General features: G+C 42.3%; 1 protein-coding gene across 12 annotated transcripts in view; it reads left to right on the top strand.

Annotated features, from left to right (window-relative positions):
* FGGY (FGGY carbohydrate kinase domain containing) overlaps positions 1-20,280 on the top strand; it is a 420,763-nt gene extending 400,483 nt beyond the window's left edge. For all 12 annotated transcript variants that reach the window (XM_025912763.2, XM_086717131.1, XM_086717132.1 and 9 more), the window contains 2 exons: positions 14,530-14,591; positions 20,062-20,280. In XM_025912763.2, coding sequence (XP_025768548.1) covers positions 14,530-14,591; positions 20,062-20,143 — 144 coding nt within the window. In that variant the 3' untranslated portion in view covers positions 20,144-20,280. The remainder of the gene's footprint in view (positions 1-14,529; positions 14,592-20,061) is intronic.
* Positions 20,281-21,622: the final 1,342 nt, after the last annotated feature.

Here is a 21,622-nt window from a genome sequence, read left to right on the forward strand (position 1 = left end):
CTCTTAAGCTCCACGAGGTCAGAGATCAGTGCTGTCTGGCTCAGTGATGTATCCACAGTATCCACAGGCCTAGCACAATGCCTGGCACACAGTAACCATTTGTTAAACCGTAAAGCTAAAATTATCTGGCTCAGACTTCCCAGTTTGTAGAAGATGAAACTGGGATCTAACGAAAGGAAACAACTTGTTCAAAATTATAGAGGCTAGACTAAGGTTAATGCAGGACCAGAGCCTCCTGATTTCCGGATCACTTCTCTTTCCAGTACATCATGTGCCTGTCTATAATTTGGTAACCAGAGAGAAGTGGACTGAATTCCCTATGTCTTGTGAAAGCCACAGCAAGCTCATATTCATAAACACAGCTGACATAGTTGTTGTTTTCTATGTTTGTTTTAACTAGAAGGCCTAGAAGTCCAGTCTAAAAATAAACTCCATGTTTCTAAACCTAGAAGCTCCTGAACTTTTATTCCCAACAGCCCCTATTCTACTCATTGTTCATCTTCCTTCCACTGATGAACCAGAGGCATCAGCTGGTGTTCAGTGTTGGATGGTTTCTTCGTTCCATACTCTTTATCACTCTCTGGCCCAGGCAGCATATCACATGTAGCAGAAGATTAGGAAGTGCTGTCTTTAAATAGTAGCACGCAAGAAAATATTGCAGGGTCTTATGAAGTGTGGGGGTGGAGATGGATATAATAATTATAAGAATAAAAATAACCCTAGGGGCACCTGGGTGGCTCAGTCGGTTGAGCGTCCAACTTCAGCTCAGGTCATGATCTCACGGTTTGTGAGTTTGAGCCCCACGTCAGGCTCTGTGCTGACAGCTCGGAGCCTGGAGCCTGCTTCGGATTCTGTGTCTCCCTCTCTTTCTGTCCCTCCCCCACTCATGCTCTGTCTCTGTCTCAGAAATAAATAAACATTACAAAGTTTTTTTAAAAAAGAATAAAAATAACCCCAATTTTTAAGCTATTACGTTGTGCCAAGTACTAATTTAAATGCTTTGCATGCATTTTCTTTTTTATCTCAGTAACTCTATGAGTAATTATTTCTATTATTTCTACTTTGCTGATGGGTCAACTGAGGCACAAAGAGGTTCGTAAATTGGCCATTCAGTTAGAAGAGCCAAGGTTCCAATCTAGTTGGTTCAGAGCCCATAACCATAACCTTAATTGTGACATCCGACAATGAAGAATATGCTGAACTGGCAGTTAGAAAATAACCAGAAAAGTTCAACTGAGGGAGATCCCAAAGTTGCTGTATAGATTCCTCCTGATTCATTCATTGTTTCATTAATCCATGTACTCATTCATTTTTTCATTCTCTCAACATGCATTTACTGAAGAGTTACTTTATATCAGTTATTAGGAGTACTGATAAAAATTGATGGCCTCTGTCCTCTTAGATCTTATAGTCCAGTTGGGGAGACGTATAAGTAAATAGATGTGTATCCTGCTGTGTGATAGGTGCTAAAATAGTGGGAAACCTTAGGGCATTGGGAACAAAGAAAAGCTTATAGACCAAATTAAAAGGATACCACAATTTATCCAGGACTTGCATTCCACACCTTGCACTCTCTTTCTGGTTTCTGCTTCCTCCCTACCTTACTGGCCTCCCTGTTTCCCTCCAGCCTGTCTCTTACTTTGGTCTTTTGGTGTCCCCCCACCCTGGCCACCTGAACTCCTGGCTTTTGATAGATCCTCTCTCCTGTCTCTTCCCTCCTGAAGTTGGTTTGAAATGAATTCTGTCTTTGCCAGAGGGACTCCTGTACTGCAGACGGTCAAAGGCCAGCCACAGAGGCTAAACCAGGGTATCCAGAACCCACCTTTAATATGACTTTGGCCTAGGAAAGTTGGATATCCAACACAGGGAGCTTTAAAGAGTATGGAGGAATGGATGTGTGGATAGATACCCTGTGTCTTAGATAATTTGGATATTTACCAGCCTAAACACAGAGAAATTGAGTCAACATTCTTTATAGCTCAATCATTGTGCACTATATTCATAGCACCATGTTTTGATCCTTTGCTACTAATTGTGGTTCCTGATCTGTTCGCCAGAAAGATCTTTTCTGTATGGAATTAACTTTGAGGCAGGCAGTGTAAATTTCTAAGATGTTTAGACCCTGAGAACTTTAAAGATATTGCACTTTCTCGAATCGCAATCTCCCATTGGCTGCTCTGTCCTAAACAAGATTTCTTTCTTATAGCCATGAACAGAGCATATCCTGGCCAAATGATTTTTGTGAATTAGAGGTACCAATTGAATTTTGCAACTAAGAGAGTATTTGTGGCGATTTCTGTTTGTCAACATGTTTGATATAATAGATGGTAGATTCTACCCTCACTACTGAAGAAATTAGACCCAGAAAGGGTCTGTGGATTGAAAGAAAAGGAAGGGGTTGAGAATCAGGAAATTACCATGAGGTGAAGGAGTACATTTGGTAGGAAGGATGGAACCAATGAGAAAATTGGACTGATGTGCAGTTGAAGCCAGGAAATGGCTGTTAGGGCATTGGAATATACATAAGTGTAGCATTTCCAGTAGATGATACGTTTCAGAGTGTAGCTGTGGGGATGAGTGCTGGAGTAAAGCAAAGATGAACCATCCTGGAGTTGGGAGCATTTTGAAACCATAATATTCAAGCATTGGATAGGTCTTGTAAATAGATGTTTCAGTGTTCCAGGATAGTGACAGATTTCCAGGTAGATGGGGACACTAGGTGATCAAGGTCTTAGCTTCATTTAACATAGGGATGCAGGCAAGAGGCCAGCAGTCACAGCAGTGAGCTGCACAGGAGGTAGGTACGATTGTATGTCTGTCATCAGGTGGTATAAATCTCAGAGGAGCAGAGCTTTTTGCTTGTAGATGGAGGAATAATTGTCTGGAAAGGATTATGCAGAGCCATGTTTTGACTCCCAACAGCCCCCGAGCCCACCCACTCTACCAACCGGAAACACGCACCCAAGTATATGCTTGTTACCTCTTGGCATTTTTAAATAAAGCTTCTGGAAAAATAAGGTTTGTTCCAACTGATGGGCAAATAGTGGTAGTAATAATAATAATAGCTGTGTACGCGTAAGCATCTAATCCACAAAACAAACCAATAAAATAAGTATTAAAACTCCCATTTTCAGAATGAGGATCTTGAGACTCAGAGTGCTAAATGGCAGAGCTAGGATTTGAATTATTTGATACAGTGATACAGTGATCTCTGTATCACTGAAGCCTTTGTTCTGCAGTGAGTGGTTAAGAGTACAGGTTCCAAAGCTGTGCGTTTTCCTCATATTTCTAGCGGAGATATGAAGCAGGTAAAGTGTTTAATACATTGCTGGACCATAGTTAGTACTCAATAAATGTGAGCTACTACTACTGTTGTTGTTGTTGTTGCTGTTGTTGAGTTATAGATATTGTCATGTCAGTTCCAGCCCACTGCAGAGCTCTCAGCCAGAAGTGGCAGGACTCCTTTTCCCCAGCCAATAATAGATTCTTAGATGGGTAATGGGTTGCAGTTTTGAAGTCTGCAATGTCTGATGCTTTTAGTAAGAAGCTTGATATTTTTGCTTTCGGAAAACCCGTAAGAGGCGAGTCAAGCTCAGGTAAATAGGATGAATACTTGCTCCCCTATTCATGTTTGGACCCAACCCCCTAGCAGCCGGGCCATATATTAGGACCCACCCTCAGAATATTGCAACAATGGTAGGTAGTCTTTCCTGTTGTAGAAACACTCCCCTGGGCCATATTTGCTGTGACTGAATTTGGAATGACGCTGCCCCTTGCTGGAGAACCACAGTGGGTATGTTTCTTCTCAGGGTGGGCCTAGTAAAACCCTAATAAAATGTACCACGGGGAGTAACTGCTTTACTTGTCAGCTGAGAGTTAATCAAAAAAAGACATGTGTATCGAACCACCAGATTGCAGACCTGGCGAGACTTTAAAGATAATTTAATCCAACCCCCTCATTTTACTGATAAGGAAAGGGAGTCCCAGGGAGGGGAAAGGGCTTACTCAGGGTCATACAGCTGGCAGTAATTTTGTTTGTTTCAAAATTAATATGAACAGTCTTTCTATACATCAATGAATCCACTTTCCTGCCTTTGTAAACACAATAGAATGACTGTAATTGAATTTGTCTTTGACAGTGGAGAAAGCAAGCTTTTAGAGTTTTACACAGCCCCAAAGTCATCAGGGAAAGATAAAATGTCATGAACTCACCTGAAGATCTGCCTATTGACTGACTGTGAGCTCCTCAAGGGATAGGCCTAGTATTATTCATGAGTTAAAGCAAGTTTTAAATCCTGCCTAAGCCACTTAGTAGCTTAGGCAAGTCACTTAACCTCGATGAGCCTCTGTTGTAAATTCAGATAATAAGACTTTTGTTTCAGAATGTTTGTGAGCATCGAATAAGGCAAGATATACACAGTGCCTTGCTAAAATAGGAATTCAATAAGTGTATACGTTCAGCAAACGTTTAACTAATGCCCTGCTAAAAGCTAGGAGTACATCAATGAATAAGAGAGCCAAGGACCCTGCTTCTATGGAGCTTAAATTCAGGAAGGAGGAGTAGAGGTGAGGGCCACAGAGGAAGAGGTAGACAGTAAATGAGGATGCAGATAAATTAACAGTAATAATTTCAGGTCATGCTAAGTGCTACGAAGGGTTTTAAAGACAAGCAAATGAGATGATCTGATAGAAGATGTTTGGGAGAAGTGGATATTTCAGCCAAGTGGCCAAGTCTGGCTTCTTTAAGATTATATTTGAAGAGGACCTAGGGGGACCTGGGTGGCTTAGTGGGTTAAGTGTCCGACTTCGGCTCGGGTCATGATCTCACGGTTTGTGGGTTTGAGCCCCACTTTGTGGGTTTGGGCCCCATGTCGGCTCTGTGCTGACAGCTGGAGACTGGAGCCTGCTTTGGATTCTGTGTCTCCCTCTGTACCCCTTGCCTGCTTACACTCTCTCTCTCTCTCTCTCTCTCTCTCTCTCTGAAAAATAAACGTTAAAAAAAAAAAATTGAAGAGGACCTAAATCATATGAAAGATCCAGACAGTCAGAGATCCAAGAGAAGGGCGTTCTTGGGAGAGTAAGAGCAGGCAGGACCCAGTTTGACATGTTCAATCAATAGCGAAGATGCTGGTGGTTTCCAGCATGATCAGCACAGTGAGTGAGGACAGGAAATAAGGTTGGAAGCAACAGCACAAGCATGATCTCCAAGTTCTGGGCCATTCTGCAGAATTTGAATTTTATTCAAAAAGCAGTGGGGGTCCATTGCAGTCGTTAGTAGTGAGAGTGACTAATAGAGGAAAAACTAAAGATTTGATCTTTGTCCGCGATTCCTGGCACACGGCTCCTAAGATCCTTGGAATCTCTGGCATGAAAAGAGTTCTCTTTTGTATACTGATGAGATGACTGGCAGCTGGTGGCCAGGGGCCACAGACAGCTTCTGCATGGGCTGATTGAGTCAGTGGCCAGTGATTTTATCAATCAAGCCTATGTAATGAAACCTCCATAAAAACCCCTCAACAACAGGGTTTGGTGAGCTTTGAGTGGCACACCCCAAAGGGCATGGGAGTTCCACACCCCCCCCCATCCCTCAAACCTTGCCTATGTATCTCTTGTATTTGGCTGTTCCAGAATCACATACTTTATCATAAACCAGTAATAGTAGTGAACGGTTTTCTGTGAGCCATTCTAGCAAATTATCCATCCAAGAGGGGGATAGCTGGTCATGGGAACCTCCAGTTTACAGTCTATCAGAAGTACAGGAGAGTCCTGTGACTGGCATCCAGAGTCAGAGGTAGTCGTGGGGGGACTGAGCCCTTAAACCTCTAGAGTCTAACGCTATCCCCTGTAGTGTCAGAATCAAATTGAATTCTAAGACACCCAGTTGGTGCCCGGAGAGGTAGAAAATTGATTGGTGTGAAGAAAAAAACCTACACATTTGGTGTCAGAAATACTGTGTGTGACAACAGCCCCAGGAGACAAAATCTAACTTACCTCATTCATTGATTCATTCAGCAAACACTTATGGATTACCTATTCTGGCCAGGCACAGTTCTTAGTACAGTAAATGAATCAGATAAAAATCCCCGGCCACATGGAGTTTGCATGCAAGTAGGATAATAAATATGTAAAATTTGTGGAGCGTTTATTCACTGTGTGCTGGTAGTATTCTAAGTGCTTTGCCTGAAATACCTCATGTGATCCTCACAGCAGTCTGATGAGAGGCGTATTATTCCCATCCCCATTGTCAGAAGAGGAAACAGACGTACAGAAGTTAAATCATTTGTCTGGGACAATCTAGCCAGTCAGTAGTAAAGCCCAACTTCAAACTCTGGCAGTCTGCTATCGTCAGTCGATCATTTTAATCCCTGCACTACCTTTTCCCTCCCTGACAAATCACTGGGACTGGCCCTGCTGCTTTTAGGGCACCAAAGTAGAAGTCAGGAGACTAGTTAGGATACGGTGGCCAGAGAGTGGGGTGCTGGAATTTTCAGCCGTGCTGCAAGGAGGTATTGTTATTCCCACTTTACAAATGGGAAAACTGAGGCTTAGTTCAAACGTCTAGTGAGTTGGCAGAGCCCAGATGCAATCCCAAGCCCACGTCAAAAACCCCAAAATCTTTACATGAGCGTCTCCATTTCCTGCAGAACACCCCCTCCTTTATGATCAGGAGGCTGAATTGAGGTCTATTTGGAGTCGAGATTTCAGAGCTGGGCATTTGCATTTGCTTATTTCTTTTTGGTAGGCATTGTATAATTGGAAATTAAATATAAATATTCCAAGAATACACATATACATGTGCAGTGTTGTTTCTTTTACCTTTTACAGTTTTTGCTTTGGTAGATAGTATATGTAAAGTGAAATGCACAGATCTTAAGCACACAGTTTGATGAATTTTGGAAACTGTATATGCCCAAGTAATCACCACCCCATGTGGTGAGTAGATAGGTAGGTGGATGTATTGACATATAGGTAGGTAGAACTTTATAAATGAAGTGCAAGTCTTCACATCATGATTAATAGTTACGTCTTCTCCCACTCTTTCCTTTCTCTCATCCCTCCTTGCTTCTCAATTGACTTTGTTGTCATCAATGCATGGAGGTTACACAGAATACCAGGTGCAGGTCAAAAGATGACTGTACGAAAAAAGAAAAACAAAACAAAATAAATAAAAGAACAACTAGCCATTTCTTCATGTTTGCTGGAGGAACAAAATCACATTGCTATACTTTCTGTTTTTCTATGGAGGGGTCATGTGCCTCAGCCCACACATTACCATGTGAACTTGTTTTCCAGTAAAATGACTCAGAGTTCGTCAAGAAGGCAGATTCATGTATTTCAGAGAGCTATGTGTCAGCATCTCTGGAAAAAGGTATGGTGTACTGTATTGGCATATCATGCGTGAGTGCACACACACACACACACACACACACGGCTTACTCATTTTCAGCCAGGGAGCTCACACAATTAATAAGCAGCAGAAATGGGATTGGAGCTCAAGCCTAGGGGACTTGCGGGCCAGGCTTTTTGCATTACAGGGAAGACAGGAGCATTGAGTCTGAGTGTGAGGCTAAGCAAAGGTCCAGAGTCAGAGCTGGGGGCTTGAATTCTGGCTCAGCTACATATTGGCTTTATGACCTTGGGCAGATTTCTTACACTTTGCTCACTTCCTTGATGCATAAAGTGGGCATAGATGACAATATCTATGGCATAAAGTCGTGTTAAGGATTAAAAACGTCCCTTACATAAAGCTGGTAGCACAGTGGGCAGCATAGAGTAAGCACCTGGGAAATGTTGGCTTGAACCAGTAATAAGGCAATGGGCGTTGTCTGCTAAATCAATGGGTGCCACACTTTTTGGGTCAGTTAAAAAAAAAAAAATTTGAGCTTGGATTCTTAACACATGGAAACTTACTGATGCAGAGGCATAGATGTGTTCTACTATGCTTGTAGATTATGTATACTGTAAAGGAGATGAAATATAGCTGAAATAAAATATTTTTAATACTTGCCTATCATGACACTTTCATACTAACACTATGCAGCGATACCTAAAGGTATATTTTATATTTATGGCCGGGTGAGTTTCTAATGATTTTTAGTGTTTTGATGATTTCTGGATGATTTTTTATGTGCCTGTACATCTATATCTAGATAATTTTGATTTCCTCCCAAGTCTTGTCTTACCTGACCAGGTCTTCATTGCTCTTAGATTCTAACATGAAGAGGCTACTACCGAATAAAAGTATCACCATTTTCTTATTCCCTGAGATCTGAATTCTCACCATTACCTTTAATTCATTGACTGAATGTTTTTCAGCCACCTGCCCATTTTGCAAAAGTTGGTGTAAATAAAACCAGGCAATACGTGTAAAGCCACTAACCTGGAACATGTAAATGATGACACGGAGCAAGTCCTTGGATGCTGGGAACCCCGGGCCAGCACCCTGCTGTCATCCCCTAGGTGTTGTAGAGATCCCATATTTCTTTTAAGAAACCTCACACATCTTACATGATTCGTGTCTCTCCGATGTGTGGACCAACTCACCACCCTGCTGACAATCTGCATGTTAAATGCTGGTAAAGCTCCACTAATTTCTTTAGACCAGAAATCGTATAAAGGGCACTTCTAATGTGTTCTCCTGGAATCCTGATGAATCATTTCGTGCACTCCTTGGAGTGCAGGTGTACCATTTTAGAAACACTGGCTTACCTGATTTGACATTGCCCCTGTGATGCAAGCCCTCACCCTTTCATTCAGCGACTCTGCAAATATTAACCAAGCCCCTGTGAGTACTAGGACCGTGCTAGGCTTGACCCCTGCAGTGCCGTGGTTCTTGCCTTCGGGGAGTGTGCAGTAGAACCCTCACCAGGCTAGATCCTGATTATTCTTCCCTGTGGACCATGACTCTGGACACTGCCAGGCTTGCAGTGCCCTTTGGTACCTAGGCCTGGATTATCTGACAGCCTTCCCAAATTCTTAAAGCCATTGTTTTCCCTCCCCTGGCTAGGGGAGAAGGTACCAGTTCCTGCATTCCTCCGATGGCTGATATCAGTGTGTCTGCCACTCACTGAATGCCCATCTTCGTGAGTGCTGAAAAGCCCCATTCTTTCCAGCCTAATTTCCCTGGATAACTCACCCCAGGGTAGCCTAAAGCCCTTTGCTAGCTCCCAAGCCAGGCCATAACACATGAGAACTGGGTGTGTCCTGTGCCCACACAGGCCTGGTGATTGCCAGTGCTGCAGCCGGAGAAGTGGTGAGCAGTGTGTGTGGACTGGTATCTCGGCCTTGACATGGCAGGGAAGGGTCAAACCCCATGAATGCGGTCTTTCATGACCATGGTACAGGGCCCCCATTTTTTCCTACAGAAAGCCTCCACTTGCTTTCAGAAGTGACGATCCAATGTGAACTTTCATGGTTTATTTATAGCGCTGCCTTATAGAGAGAAAGAAAAGAAGTGATTAAAATGTGCTTTTACAAAATATTTTGTTTTTAAAAGGCTTTCATTGTGTGGGCAAAAAGGAAAGAGAAAAGTCACTGCATTCATTGTGCTGTCTAGACTCTCAAACAAAGAGGGTAGCGTGCTGCAAATTAAGATTGTCCAGCTCCTGCCTGCCGACAAGAAGTATGAATTTTGAGGCCAACTTCAAACAAACCCTTTTGAACAGAAATATATTGGGGGGGGGGGGGTGACTATATTTAGCACGTGTCAGCATTCCCATAATAAATTCATATTGTTATGCTGTGGTAATTTCCAGATCTACTGCAGCCAGTGGGTTCTTGAGGTTTTGGCTTAATGTTAGTTATTTGGAGAAATTAGAAAAGCCAGCAGTGCTGTTTCTGATGACAACAGTGATTCTCTGGGCATTCTCCATATTGGGTCCAATACCCGTAATGAGGCCTGCCTCCCAGGAGACAGGGGAGAGGAGCACAAGTCGTTTTGAGTGCCTATGTAAGCATAACTTTTTTTTTTTTTTTAGAATGCAGTATTTTTTTATCCTTAAATGATCAAATCCACAGATGTCACTGTAGAAAAATTAGAAAAGAGAAAAAAAATTACCACCCATGCTCATGAACCTGTTAAGGTTCTAATATATTTTCACCCACTGTTTATTGTGCGTATCTAACTCGTGTTTAGGACAAACGTGATTCTTGAGACAGAAATGAGAAACGACGATCTTTTTCACTCCCACTGCCCCCTAACACTTGTGCAGTGGGGCTAGTTTTTTCTCTGCCCTGGTAGTTCCGTTGCTTTCTTAGATAAGTACACAGCCAGCCTTGGGTAATACAAGTTTTATGGTCTCCTTAAGTTGTGAGACATAGCCCAGATTCAGAAATTAGAATATCAAGGAATATATAATAATCATTACATGAGTTTTTATCCCAAGATAAGACATCTCCCCACTCCCCAGCAAGGGTCTGCTGCACATGACAGGACATAACTGTGATCAGTGTTCTCTCTTCCTCATTCCCTCTCCTGCGTATTTGTTTTTCCTCTTGTTCCTAGTTAGAGGGTGGAAGGGAAGAGAAGTCAGGGGTGTAGAAAGTTCTCATGTGATCAGCTCCCTTAGCCTACTAGGTGTTTGTAGCTAGGCTCCATCAGAGATTTTTTTTTTTTTCAATTTTTTTTAATGTTTGTTTTTGAGAGAGCTCGAGTGGGGGAAGGGCAGAGAAAGGGGAGGACAGAGGATCCAAAGCTGGCTCTGTGCTGTCAGCACAGATTGGGGGCTTGAACTCACAACCCGTGAGATCATGTCCTGAGCCTAAGTTGGACGCCTAATAGACTGAGCCACCCAGGCACTCCCATCGTAGAGATTTTTTGGAGATCCCCCACTTTTGGAAACTTCTCACGTATAATATCTTGTCCTTGTTAATGCTACTCTTCAAATAGACTGTTTACTCTTCATTCCTTAGACATCCAGCAGGGTCATCTGAAGCTTCTTTATGCAGACCCGCTCTGCCTCATTGGACAGGATATGAAACAATCCATGACCGCTTTCTCACACGTGGGCCACCTAGGGTTCATGGGAACCAGCCATGCCTTTTGGAGTCTGACAGACTCTGGAAGTGCTGGCTGATTCCAGTGCTGGCTCCTTCACTTCTACACTGATGCTGCCCACCAGCCCTCCTCTTCCAGACGGGCATCTCACTCCGTCCCCTGTGTCCCACAACCTCAGGGACACATATCAGGTTCCCTGTTGTTCTCATTGAAGCCCTGCTCTCTTGACTTCTGAAGGGGGGACTCCTCTCACCCCTCCCCTGGAAGTAGGCCTCATACACAATAATCCAACGATTCAGTCCTAAAACTCTCTGCCCTTCCATGTGGATGAAAGTTCTAAGAGTTGATTAATGGGTCCTCAACCACCTTTTTTTTTTTTTTTTTCCTTTTTCCCACCAATTCTTCAGGGTGGTCTGTTTCCAGCTCACTTTGGTATCTTATATCTGTCAACTTTAGATCTCAGCCAAAACTTCCATTTGAGCATTCTGTCACGTGTATGACCCTTAAGTTCATTCATCCCATAGACATTCCCTGAGTGCACGATACACCAGATGCTGAGTCTGGTGGTGGGAATAATTATAACAGTTCCTGTCTTAAGGAGCTCAGAGTCTAGTCAGGGAGGCTGGTGTGCTAACAAAAAATTGTGGTGCCATGTCATAAGTGCTATGATAGATGGTAGCACAAGTTGCTGTGGGAGCAAATAATTCAGTCTAGGTGGGAGGTAGGCCACAGGGATGAGTCAGAAAAAACCTCCTCAGTGGAGTCAATACCTGAGCTAAGTTTAATGTTGAAATCTATACTTTTTAAAGAAACCCCTCTTTTTAAACCTTTAAAATCTCTAAGCTGGTGATCTCTGAGCTCTCTGCAGCTGGTGTTTGTTTCTCAATAATTAATTAATTTTATTTTATTTTTGAAGCTTATTTGTTTTAAGAGAAAGAGAGAGAGTGCATGTGCGCAAGCAGGAGAGGGGCAGAGACAGAGGGAGAGAGAGAATCCCAAGCAAGTTCTGCGCTGTCGGCCCAGAGCCCACGCGGGGCTTGATCTCACAAACTGTGACCTGAGCCGAAATCAGGAGCCGGATGCTTAACCGACTGAGTCACCCAGGCGCCCCCCTCACTAATTTATTTTAAAAACAGGCAAAGGTAATGTGAAGAAGGGAAGAAAGCCCTGGTGTGTACCATTTGTCCACACAACTGTTTCCCTGGGAAAGGAAAGGACATTTATGGAGCACCCTTTATAATACAAATTTCCTGGGTCCCACCCATGAAGGCAGTTCTGGAATGTCCTCTCAAGTCCAAGGCTCGAGGTCAACCAAGAGGAGTATTTCCTGAGGGCATTTTCAGGATTCCAAAGAGCAAGAGGAGGCAGAATCCACTCTGGAAGGACTGCAGAGCACTACTCTGAAAGAAGAAGTGAGGACAGAACAAGAGAGTTGGCAATGGAGATTGCTGAGGCCATCTTCACAAGATACGGGGCTTACTTTAAAGGAACCAGAACTTAGTCTATGAAGGAAAATACGGAGTGAGCGGAGCTCTTAAAATATCCTTGTGGAGTGGAATGGCAGCAGTCTCACTAAAATGTGTTTGAATGTTTGTCCCTCCACAAAATGGCCCCAGATTGTCCTTTTTAAGTTCTTCTAATCATGGTTTCCTTTTCAGTAATTTTTCGTAATTTAGAAAATCTCCCCCTTTCTTATGACTGCCATTTTCTTTTGTCATCACTGTGCTTGCTGACCTCAGCATCTCTTATTTCCTAGTCGGCCCTTTTAAATCCATTGAGGATTTATCTAGATAACCAGATAACTCTCAGAATGTTCATGTCATCCTTGGGGAAGAGTTGGTAGAGCATCCTAGCCAGGGTAGAAGACATATATGTAAGTGATTAGCAGATGAAAAAGTATCAACTTTCCTAACCCTCAAATAACTACAGAGAAGAAGTTTATCTACTTCTAGCAAAGTGTTTATCACACTCTATTTTGATCGCAGTAAATGTCTCTTCCATTCTCTGGTGAGCTCCTTGATTAAAAGGCCCATGCGATCTTCATATCTGTTTCCTGTGCATGTTGAATGCTGCGCTTGGTACATAGAAGGGGCTTGGTTTATTTTATGAATATTCTAGGTGCTGAGTAAGCAGTAAGTAGACAGAGCTTCTGGCCTCATGTGGCTTGCATTCTGGTTAGGGCAAGGAGTGGGAGGGAAGATAAGGTGTACATAAAGTGGTAAGTACATGGCATACCAGAAACGAATCAGTGGTAAATAAAATATATAATACAATAATTTATATAAATGTAAATAAATGCATAGAAATAATATATAAATTATTTCTTCCCCTGCTACTATGTAAGTTTCCCCAGGACAAAGGGTATGTCACGTGCAAATCTAGCACAATGCCTGGTACATAGTGAGTAATTAATAGATATGTGGAATAAGAAGTTGTACGTACGTTACCCCAGAATCACTATATCCTCAACAATAAGAGTTCCATAACTGTTCCTAAGGCAGGACTATTTGAGGAGATGTGTCATGCCATTGCCTGCCGTCTCCCTGGTCGAGTCTGTTGGACTCCAGAGTTTGGGTTCATTCCATTCCCCCTAACTTTTCCATCACCTTACCAGCGTTGGGAGACTGCCCAAGGAAACCTAACCCTCTCATTCCTATAATGGAGCCCACACAAGCCGTGGTTGATCTTGATGCTGCACATATCAGCCACGTCCACCTACCCACTGCAATTCACCGTCTGCCCAGTTGCCCCATTGTAAAGACAAGAATGTCCTGAAATCATATTCCAGAGTTCAAGTAAATTAGACTCAGCCCACAGGCCTCACATCTGTGCTCACAGTGTTAAGGAGTGCTGGAAAAAAGAGCTGACAATGAACTGAAGAGGTCTTTTTTTTTGTTTTTTTTAGTCATTTATTTATTTTGAGAGAGAAAGAGAGAGCAGGGGAGGGGCAGAGAGAGAGAATCCCAAGCAGGGTTCATACTGCCAGTGTGGAGCCCGACATGGGGCTCGAACCCATGAACCGTGAGAGCATGACCTGAGCTAAAATCAAGAGTCAGACGGTTAACCTACTGAGCCACCCAGGCGTCCCTGAACTGAAGAAGTCTTAAACATGTTATCCTGAAGAGCAGGTGCAAAGTGGGTTCCATTCAGTTATTGTTATCTTGAGTTTAAGTAAACAATGTACTTAGTCGCTAATTATATTGCCTTCTTAAGCCCTCCTCTCCAGGTAATGAGAAGGGAAAATAATTTCCTGCTCTCTACAGGTGGTCTTAAAGGTGCTTTGCCTTTTGGGGTTGGTTATGCCCAGAAGCCTTCAGTACTCAGTCATTTATTAAGCCCAGTCTGTTTGGTCATAGATTTAACTTTTAATGTTCATTGGGTTTTATTCTCACCACCAAAGAGAAGTTGGAAAAAAAAAAATGGACCAACTGAATATCCTAAGGGGGAGTGGTATCTAATTAGAATGTTCTTGCACATGACAAATCACTTTGATTTTAGCTTGCCAACTCAGCTCTTTTTTTTCCATTTGACAGGAGGCAATGTCTAGAATGAGCAAAGTTGGGAAAGTCGTGTTTCCCAGACTTGAGGATAAAAGGTAAGTTTGTATTTTTTATATGCACAATACTGAGGAATGAGGCCATACAAGGATAAGTAACTGGAGAGCTAGAATAAACCTTGGGGGCTTCTAATCCATTTCTTTCATTTAATAGTTGACACAACTGAGTCCCAAAGAGGTGAAATTACTTTGTTACCTAAAGTCACAGAGCAAGGTAGGGCCAGACCAGTGGGTCAAATACAGACTTCTGAACTCTCAGACCACTAATCTTTTCCCTATGTCATTAGCTGCAAGTCTGGTCTTTTGTTCTAAAATGGGGGATCTCTTACATCTTCCATTAAAGGACACAGTAGCATCTGTCTGTCCTTCCACCCTTTGCATCTCTTGGCATTGGGGACTACAACATGACCTTGGTCAGTATTTTAACCCCAATTCACAAAATACTACTTTACTGAGCTCCTGCTATAGGCAGCACATTATGCTAATTTGCCTGTGGCCAGGGTTTAGAGGGGAATAAGACATAATCTTCTGTGTGCACATAGATCATTTCAGAACGAAAGGAGAGGTTCTACAATAGAAGTATTACCAGGTGACAAAGTAATCCAAGGAAGAAAGGAATGTGACCCTGTAGGGGTGAGAGAAAGCTTTTGAGAGGAGACAAAGTCTACACTGTCTTTAATGCTTGAAAGAAATGGTCTCACAGACCAAGACAGGAAAGGACATTCTCAGTGGAGGGAATAACATGTGCAAAGTTATAAAGGTGGGAACAGCTTGCTATATTTAGATAACCATAAACAACATAGAATTCTGAAATACAAAGTGTGAGATGGAGAGTGGCAGGAAGTACAATAGGCGAGAGGGGGATGTGGAGGGGGTCATCTCATAAGGAGCTTTGAGGCCGTGATGGAAACCTCATCCTATGGGCAGACTGGGGATACTGAACTTCAGGCAGCGGTAGGACCTAGCCAGACGCAGATTTTAGAAAGATCCCTGTCAGAGAGTGAATTAGAGGACCCAAGGGTAAAAGCAGAGAGGCCACACGGAAGTCTTTTCCATCTGGGTGACAGATGAAAAACACCTATATTAAGTCATTGGCACTGAGTTTAAAAATGGAAGGATAGGGGTGCCTGGCTGGCTCAGTTTGAGAACATGCGAGTCTTGATCTTGGGGTCATGAGTTTGAGCCCCACGTTGGGTGTACAGATTACTTAAAAAATAAGATCTTTCTCAAAAAAAATAAAACAATGAAAATGGAAGGACAGTTGTCCAAGTGGCTTTTATAATTTTAGGGATGTATTTGAAGTTAAGCATAAAAGCAAATCCCACCTCTGTAACAGGCAAAGGTGCTGATCCCACTGAAGAAGCATGATCAGTATTTAACAAAGTTGGAAATGTCCATGGAAAAAGCAATCCAGTTCCTTTTAATTTTCTTAAAGCAGGTTTCCACATGGAGTTGGATTGTTAACCCTCCGAATATAAAGCCCTCCCTGAATTCTGGAATCAGAGAGGCAGGCCATTTTACATGGGGGAGCTCAAGTCCGGAGCATTGAGAGGTCTGAGTCCCCACTGGCCTTGGAAGTCATCGGCTAGCAGCTTCCTCCTTTTGTAGAAAGATTCTTGTTCTTCATCTCTGCTCTGACCCTCCCAAGACATTTGAGGGAAGTCTATTTTTAAGTTCTTTCAGTAAATCCACATGTTCTTTTGAAAAGCATCCTTAGCTTGTCAGCTGGGAGCCCTCCTCTGGGGAGGCAGCACATGTGGTGCTCTAGCACCATCTACAGGCAGCCCAAGGTTTGCAAGTAGAAAGCTAACACTTCCTTATGAAAGACTTCAGCATCTCCTCAGTACCTCAAGTCACATTACTATCTGTACGAGACGTTTACTTAGGTTTGTGCCCCACAGAAGCCACTGACTGAGTGTGGGGAGAATAAGAAGAGAGGAAATTCAGCTGATTTTAAAATTTAGGACCACAGAGAGCATAATCTAGTGACTCTGGTTCAATATGCTTTTTTCAGAAAGATCCTCAATCTCATCCTTCTACCCAGACCAAATTTATCTGTAAACGTAGTCACTTAAAAGTGCCCTGGGGAAAAAAAAAAAAACCGTGCTTCAAAGAGAAGGATCAACAGAGTAAACAGGAAATCTGCAAAATAGGAGAAAATATTTGTGTATCATATATCTAATAAAGGATTAATACGTAGAATATACAGAGTACTCTTAAGACTCAACAACAATAGGGGCGCCTGGATGGCTCAGTCGGTTAAGCGTCCGACTTCAGTTCAGGTCATGATCCCACGGTTCGTGGGTTCAAGCCCTGCCTTGGGCTCTGTGCTGACAGCTCAGAGCCTGGAGCCTGCTTCACAGTCTGTGTCTCCTTCTCTCTGCCCCTCCCCCATTCACACTGTGTCTCTGTCTCTCAAAAAAATGAATGAACGTTAAAAAAAAACTAAAAAAAAAAAAGACTCAACAACAACAACAACCCAAATCAAAAGTGGGCACCGATCGTGGGTAGATATCCCTCTAAAGATTACATACAAATGGCCAATAAGCACATGAGGAGATGTTCAACATTGCTAATAATTAGGGAAATGCAAATCAAAACCTACAGTGAGATACCACCTTACACCCATTAGGATGATTACCATGAAAAAAGAGAAAATAACAAGTGTCAATAAGGATACGGAGAAATTGGATCCCTTGTACACCATTGGGAGAAGCATGACACGATGCAGCCACTGTGGTGGTTCCTCAAAAGCTAAAAATAGAATTACCATATGATCCAGAAATTCCACTTCTGGGTATGTACCCAAAAGGACTGAAATCAGCATCTCAAACAGAAATTTCTACTCACATGCTCATAGCAGCATTGTTCACAGTGGCTAAAATGCGGAAGCAATCCATGTAGCCAGTGGCGGGTGAATGGCTAAAGAAAAGTACATACATACAGTGGAATATTATTCAGCCCTAAAAAGGAAGGACATTTTGACACATGCCACAACATGTGTCAGTCCCACTTACAGATAAAGAAATTTAGACACAAATGGATTAAACAACTTACCCAGGGTCACAACATGGATGAACCTTGAGGGCATGATGCTAAGTGAAAAAAGCCAGTCACAAAAGGACAAATATTATAGGGTTGCACTTATATGAAGTACATAGAGTCAAATTCATAGAGAAAGTGGAATGGTGGTTGCCATGGGCTGCAGGAAGGGGGAGAAGGAGGAGTTGGTGTTTCATGGGCACAGAGTTTTAATTTTGCAAGCTGAAGACAGAGCTGTGGATGGAATGGTGATGGTTGCACAGCAGTGTGAGTGTATTTAATGCCACTGCGGTGTATACTTAAAAATGGCTAAATTTCATGTTATGTGTATTTTACAATAAAACATTTTTTGAGAAAAGGAAAAAGCACGGGGGGAAAATGTGCCTTGGACCTCAGCTTCCCATGTGTAAAAAAAGGAAAAATATAGTCTATCCATCTTTTGGTGTTCCAGGATAATGGAAGGATATAAGAACAACATTAATCCCTACTTGTGAACACTTGACAGCTCACAGAATATTTCATGTCTAAAATTCAGTCAATCTGTGACGGAGGTACGGCTATCATCCCTCTTACGGCAGGGAAACGGAGACACCATTTAAAGAAGTTGTCCAGGGGCACCTGGGTGGCTTGGTTGGCTGAGTGTCTGACTCTTAATTTTGGCTCAGGTCATGATCCCAGGGTCATGGGATCAAGCCCTACATCAGGCTCTGCACTGAGCCTGGAGTTTGCTTAAGATTCTCTCTCTCTTTCTCTCTGCCCCTTTCCCCGCTCACGCTCTTTTTCTCTCTCTCTAAAATAACAAAAAGAAAAAAATTTTTTTAAAGTTGCCCAAAGTCACCCAGACTTCTCTGCCTGTGAAGCCAATAATTCTTCCACTGGGCAAAGAATAAGACCAATGAACAAAGTTGCTGCAAAGTTGTCAGGATTAAAATTGAAAATCTTCAGGGCACCTGGGTGGTTCAGTTGGTTAAGTGTCCGACTTTGGCTCAGGTAATGATCTCATGGTTCATGAGTTTGAACCCCACGTCGGGCTCTCTGCTGTCGGTGCAGAGCCCACGTGGGATCCTCTGTCCCCCTCTCTCTCTCTGCCCCTCCCCTGCTCAGACTCTCTCTCAAAAATAAATATTTAAAAAACAAAATAAAAAATAAAAATTGAAAATCTTCAAGTATATGAGAAGGTTATTGACCCAAACTCCCTTCAAACAGGTTTGATATTCCAGAATGGAGATATCCATCTCATATAATATAAGAAGTATTTAATGGTAAATTGTCATAGAGTATTGTTAGAAGGAGAAAACTTCTGTCCCCAAAATCATTCTATGATTAATAAATTTCGAGGCTCATAGAATGGGTTTTAGTAGAATCTACTTAGTGCAAGAGTATTGATAATGTTGGAATATTAATTTTTTTTAATGTAGTAACCATAATTGGCACTGATAACCCTAAGATCCGGACACTATTCTCAGTGTTTTTCATTCATTGCCTCATTTAATTCACCTAACAGCTCTATTGAGGTAGATTCTATAATTATTCCCATTTACAGATAAAGAAATTTAGACACAAATTGATTAAGGAACTTACCCAGGGTCACACATGGCTTGGTAGATCCTGGAATGTTCTGGAAAGAACTCTTCTGGAAGGAGTTCTCAGGAAAGAAGTCCTCTGGAAGGAAGTTGGTTTCCTCAATTCCATGTCAACCCCACCTCATGTCAGCCCCTCCCAACCAAGAGGAGTAAGGACAAAGTTACAAGTGTTCAAGTATAATTTGTCTTAGCTGCTATTATCCCTTTCAAAATAAGGCTGCCTTGTGGCCAACACCACATTCTAACAGGTCCAGGGATAACAAGTCTACCAGGACCCAGATGGAGAGGAGGATGGGAGGGCAAGATCCACCCAGGGATGCCTGGACGGCAGGGCACAACTAGAGGGAAGGCCTTAGTGACATTTTCACAGGATTGTACTCCCAGATAAAGCAGTCTGCAAAGGAAATGTAGGTGTGGAATCCACAAAGGGTGATGAAAATGTTCAGTCTCTTCTCTTTTCGGGCTGTGGTTTTTAAACCAGTCATCAAACCTGGGGCTAGTCATAAATGAAATATTTATGAAAGCTGGGAGTGAGAAGGGGCCTATGTTGAGCCTAAGCCTCTTAGTATGTTATAGTGGAGGCTGTGAAGTCAGACAGACCTCAGTCTGCATTCCAGCCTCGCCAGTCTTTAGCTGTCCTACTTTAGATACGCCTCTCTGAGCAAATGTCTTCCCTTCTACAATGAGGATAATAACACCCCACGTAGGTTAGGGATAATAGCGATGAATCATGCTGATCCATTGCTCAGGATGCTAGAAGCATTCACAAAATGGGAGACGTCTGCATGACCATAAGGGATATATTCCTGTTCTTCTGAATATAAGGGGAAGCTGCATCGCGGTTGTGTCTGAGATCATTCAGCATATTCATTTTTCTCCCACAGATACTATGACAAGAAATACCAAGTATTCCTGAGGCTGGTTGAACACCAGAAGGAATATGCAGCAATCATGAAAGGAGACTGAGCAGAGCGTGCAGATGCCAGTGCCAGAAGGTTCTGCATCACTGCATCAGGGATTTCTGTCTTATATTCAAGACCCTTTTGGTATCACTCTATCATTTCTGTATCGTCTCTTAATAAAGGCAACCGAGACGTGTGCAACCAGAACTAGAGTCTTCCATCCCAAAATACCACCATGATGTAGTTAGCAGTTTGTGCAGACACTACGATAAAGACAGAAGTTTTCCATAAGGTTATAGGGTCTCCCATGGGACGAGACCTTGGAGCCCATTCAGCCCAGGGAAAGCTCGCACTGGTTGAGTCACTGTCAGCCATCAAATGAAAGACTTGCATTGCTTTAGGTATGACAGCTAATGTTTATTTTATAGAGTGGCTGAAAGCCTATTATTAACGTCTTATTTGGAAATAATTTCAAACTTACAGAAAAGTTGCAAGAATAGGAATTATGCAAGGAACACCCATGCATCTTTTACCTCTAATATATTCACCCCATTGGCTTTACCAATTGTACGTTCTTTCCACACACATATTTATACATGTATATGTACATACACACACGTGAATTTTTGAGTCATTTGAGAGTGAATTTCCTTAGACTTTTTATATAGCACTTTTATTTAATTTTCACTCATATTCCAATTTTGTCAACAACTCAGTGTCCTTTATGGCATCCCCCCCGCCCCTCCTGTGTAGGATCCAATCTAGAGTCAGATACTGCATTTAATGACAGAATCCTCATCTTGCAATTACCATGTTAAAAATAGGTACTGGTAGGAATCATCAGTGGATCCAGGAGGGAATTTTAACAAGTGGCAGGATGTATGCGTGGTCTTAAAATGTCTCCTCCCAGATTGTTTAGTACTTACAAGAGGAGAAACAACATTAACTACACAGGGAAGAAATGGGACAGCATCTTGATTGGGGGATGAAAATGAACTTCATATGGGTAGATGGACATCACGTGCCTCTAGATGTGCTAGCCTGAGGTCACAGCATCAGTCTGGCTGGGAATGCATAGCCTGAATCTAATCATAAAAAAAACATCAGACAAACCCAAAATGGGCAGCATTCTATTTTTTAATGGACTATATTCTTCAAAAATGCCTGTGTCATAAAGACAAAGAAAGGCTGTGTAAAGTTTCCAGATTAAAGGAAACTAAAAAAAAACATAAAGACTATAAAAGCTTTCAATGGAGACAAGTATTTGAAGAAAAAAAAAAAAGAAGGTTGATACCATAACACATGCATAAACACACATAGACATACACATTTGTACGTATACACACTCACACACAACATTCCAGACCCAAGAGTAACCACTAATGTTGGCTCTAGAGCCGCCATAATTCAGATGAGTTTGGATAGAGGACACGTAGACTTCAGCAGGTAGGGAAGAAAAGTCACTACAGGTCAGTCCATAAACATCATTTTATTTTTTTTTAATTTAAATCCAAGTTAGTTGACACGCAGTGTAATAATGGTT

Source organism: Puma concolor, chromosome C1, assembly GCF_028749965.1.
Source record: "Puma concolor isolate L17-30 chromosome C1, mPumCon1.1.hap2, whole genome shotgun sequence".
In the NCBI taxonomy this organism is placed as follows: domain Eukaryota; kingdom Metazoa; phylum Chordata; class Mammalia; order Carnivora; family Felidae; genus Puma; species Puma concolor.